The sequence below is a fragment of the Oncorhynchus keta genome, chromosome 17 (assembly GCF_023373465.1).
Source record: "Oncorhynchus keta strain PuntledgeMale-10-30-2019 chromosome 17, Oket_V2, whole genome shotgun sequence".
Classification (NCBI taxonomy): Eukaryota; Metazoa; Chordata; class Actinopteri; order Salmoniformes; family Salmonidae; genus Oncorhynchus; species Oncorhynchus keta.
The window spans coordinates 62629585-62632084 of NC_068437.1; the positions used below are offsets into that span (position 1 = coordinate 62629585).

At 52.6% G+C, this 2500-nt stretch overlaps 1 protein-coding gene across 4 annotated transcripts in view; it reads left to right on the forward strand.

Moving 5' to 3' along the window:
- The window catches only part of LOC118379727 (synaptotagmin-7-like), a 167739-nt gene extending 166425 nt beyond the window's left edge, over window positions 1-1314 (forward strand). For all 4 annotated transcript variants that reach the window (XM_052466995.1, XM_052466996.1, XM_052466993.1 and 1 more), the window contains 2 exons: window positions 64-263; window positions 578-1314. In XM_052466995.1, the coding sequence (XP_052322955.1) occupies window positions 64-263; window positions 578-682 (305 nt within the window). In that variant the 3' untranslated portion in view covers window positions 683-1314. The remainder of the gene's footprint in view (window positions 1-63; window positions 264-577) is intronic.
- Window positions 1315-2500: the final 1186 nt, after the last annotated feature.

Sequence of the window (2500 nt, forward strand, 5' to 3'; positions counted from 1 at the left end):
TCCACCTCTTCCTCCTCCTCCTCCTCTTCCTCTTCCTCCTCCTCTTCCACCTCCTCCTTTCAGACCCCTATGTGAAGCTTTGGCTGATGCACAAGGACAAACGCATTGAGAAGAAGAAGACAGTGACTATAAAGCGTTGTCTCAACCCCGTCTTCAATGAGTCTTTCCCCTTCGAGGTTCCGGCCCACGTCCTCCGGGAGACCACCATCATCATCACGGTCATGGACAAGGACCGGCTCAGCCGCAACGATGTCATCGGCAAGGTAACCAACTCACCGCTCCCTGCCCATTTTACCTGGGTTAAACCTGAGAACATCCCTGATTGGATTATTTTGATGGACAAAAAATCTCTCTCTCGGCACTCCCTCCCTCTCTCTCTCTCTGTATCTCTCTTTGTCTCTCTCTTTGTCTCTCTCTCACTCTCTCTCTCTCTCTCCCCTTCTTTCTCTCTTTTTCTCCATCTCTCCCTACCCCCTCTCCCTCCCTCTCTCTCTATCTCTCTCCCTTTCTTTCTCTCTTTCTCTCCATCTCTCCCTACCCCTCTCCCTTCCTCTCTCTCTCTCTCTTTCTTTCTCAGATCTACCTATCATGGAAGAGTGGTCCAGCGGAAGTGAAACACTGGAAGGACATGATGGGCCGGCCGCGTACCAATGTGGCCCAATGGCACGCTCTCAAGGCCTGATGGTCCCGCCTACCCCCCTCTTCAGTGACCCCATACCCTCCCCCTCCCTCCAACGTCCCCATCCTTATGCACAACACTGACTAGCTACCAGGCTGCAAAATACGGGTACAATTAGCCATCCGCTCTCGTTACCTTTAGACCCCTCTGCCCTCCTCTCTTCTCCTCTCTTCTCCTCTATCTGTTCTATTCTACTTCTCTGCTCTCTTCCTCGGTTTCTTCTCATTCACCCCTGTCTCCCTCCGCCACCCTGCCAATGGTCCCCCTGTTTCTGTCTGTCTGTCCTCTACTAGCCTACTGTAGGTACGGTGCCATTTTGGTCACTGCAACGATGTCCCATGGAATCACAGAAAATCTTTAAATAAAATAGTGCCATTATAAACAAATATTCCAAGTAACAGTAATATGAGTGTAAAGTCATTCTGAGACGGACAAAACCCTTCTAGAAAATAATCTGTATGGAAATGATGTGTCCCTGTCCTTCTCTCCTGTGTGATGTCTCCCTCTCCTTCTCTCCTGTGTGATGTCTCCCTCTCCTTCTCTCCTCTGTGATGTCCCCCTCTCCTTCTCTCCTTCTCTCCTGTGTGATGTCCCCCTCTCCTTCTCTCCTCTGTGATGTCCCCCTCTCCTTCTCTCCTGTGTGATGTCTCCTCTCCTTCTCTCCTCTGTGATGTCTCCCTCTCCTTCTCTCCTGTGTGATGTCTCTCTCTCCTTCTCTCCTGTGTGATGTCTCCCTCCCCTTCCTCCTCTGTGATGTCCCCCTCTCCTCTCCTGTGTGATGTCTCCCTCTCCTTCTCTCCTGTGTGATGTCTCCCTCTCCTTCTCTCCTGTGTGATGTCTCCCTCTCCTTCTCTCCTGTGTGATGTCTCCCTCTCCTTCTCTCCTGTGTGATGTCCCCCTCTCCTCTCCTGTGTGATGTCCCCCTCTCCTTCTCTCCTGTGTGATGTCTCCCTCTCCTCTCCTGTGTGATGTCTCCCTCTCCTTCTCTCCTGTGTGATGTCCCCCTCTCCTTCTCTCCTGTGTGATGTCTCCCTCTCCTTCTCTCCTGTGTGATGTCTCCCTCTCCTTCTCTCCTCTGTGATGTCCCCCTCTCCTTCTCTCCTGTGTGATGTCCCCCTCTCCTTCTCTCCTGTGTGATGTCTCCCTCTCCTTCTCTCCTGTGTGATGTCCCCTCTCCTTCTCTCCTGTGTGATGTCTCCCTCTCCTTCTCTCCTGTGATGTCTCCCTCTCCTTCTCTCCTCTGTGATGTCCTCCTCTCCTTCTCTCCTGTGTGATGTCTCCCTCTCCTCTCCTGTGTGATGTCCCCCTCTCCTTCTCTCCTGTGTGATGTCCCCCTCTCCTTCTCTCCTGTGTGATGTCTCCCTCTCTTCTCTCCTCTGTGATGTCTCCCTCTCCTTCTCTCCTCTGTGATGTCTCCCTCTCCTTCTCTCCTGTGTGATGTCTCTCTCTCCTTCTCTCCTGTGTGATGTCTCCCTCCCTTCTCTCCTCTGTGATGTCCCCCTCCTCTCCTGTGTGATGTCTCCCTCTCCTTCTCTCCTGTGTGATGTCTCCCTCTCCTTCTCTCCTGTGTGATGTCTCCCTCCTTCTCTCCTGTGTGATGTCTCCTCTCCTTCTCTCCTGTGTGATGTCCCCTCTCCTCTCCTGTGTGATGTCCCCCTCTCCTTCTCTCCTGTGTGATGTCTCCTCTCCTTCTCTCCTGTGTGATGTCTCCCTCTCCTTCTCTCCTGTGTGATGTCCCCCTCTCCTTCTCTCCTGTGTGATGTCTCCCTCTCCTTCTCTCCTGTGTGATGTCTCCCTCTCCTTCTCTCCTCTGTGATGTCC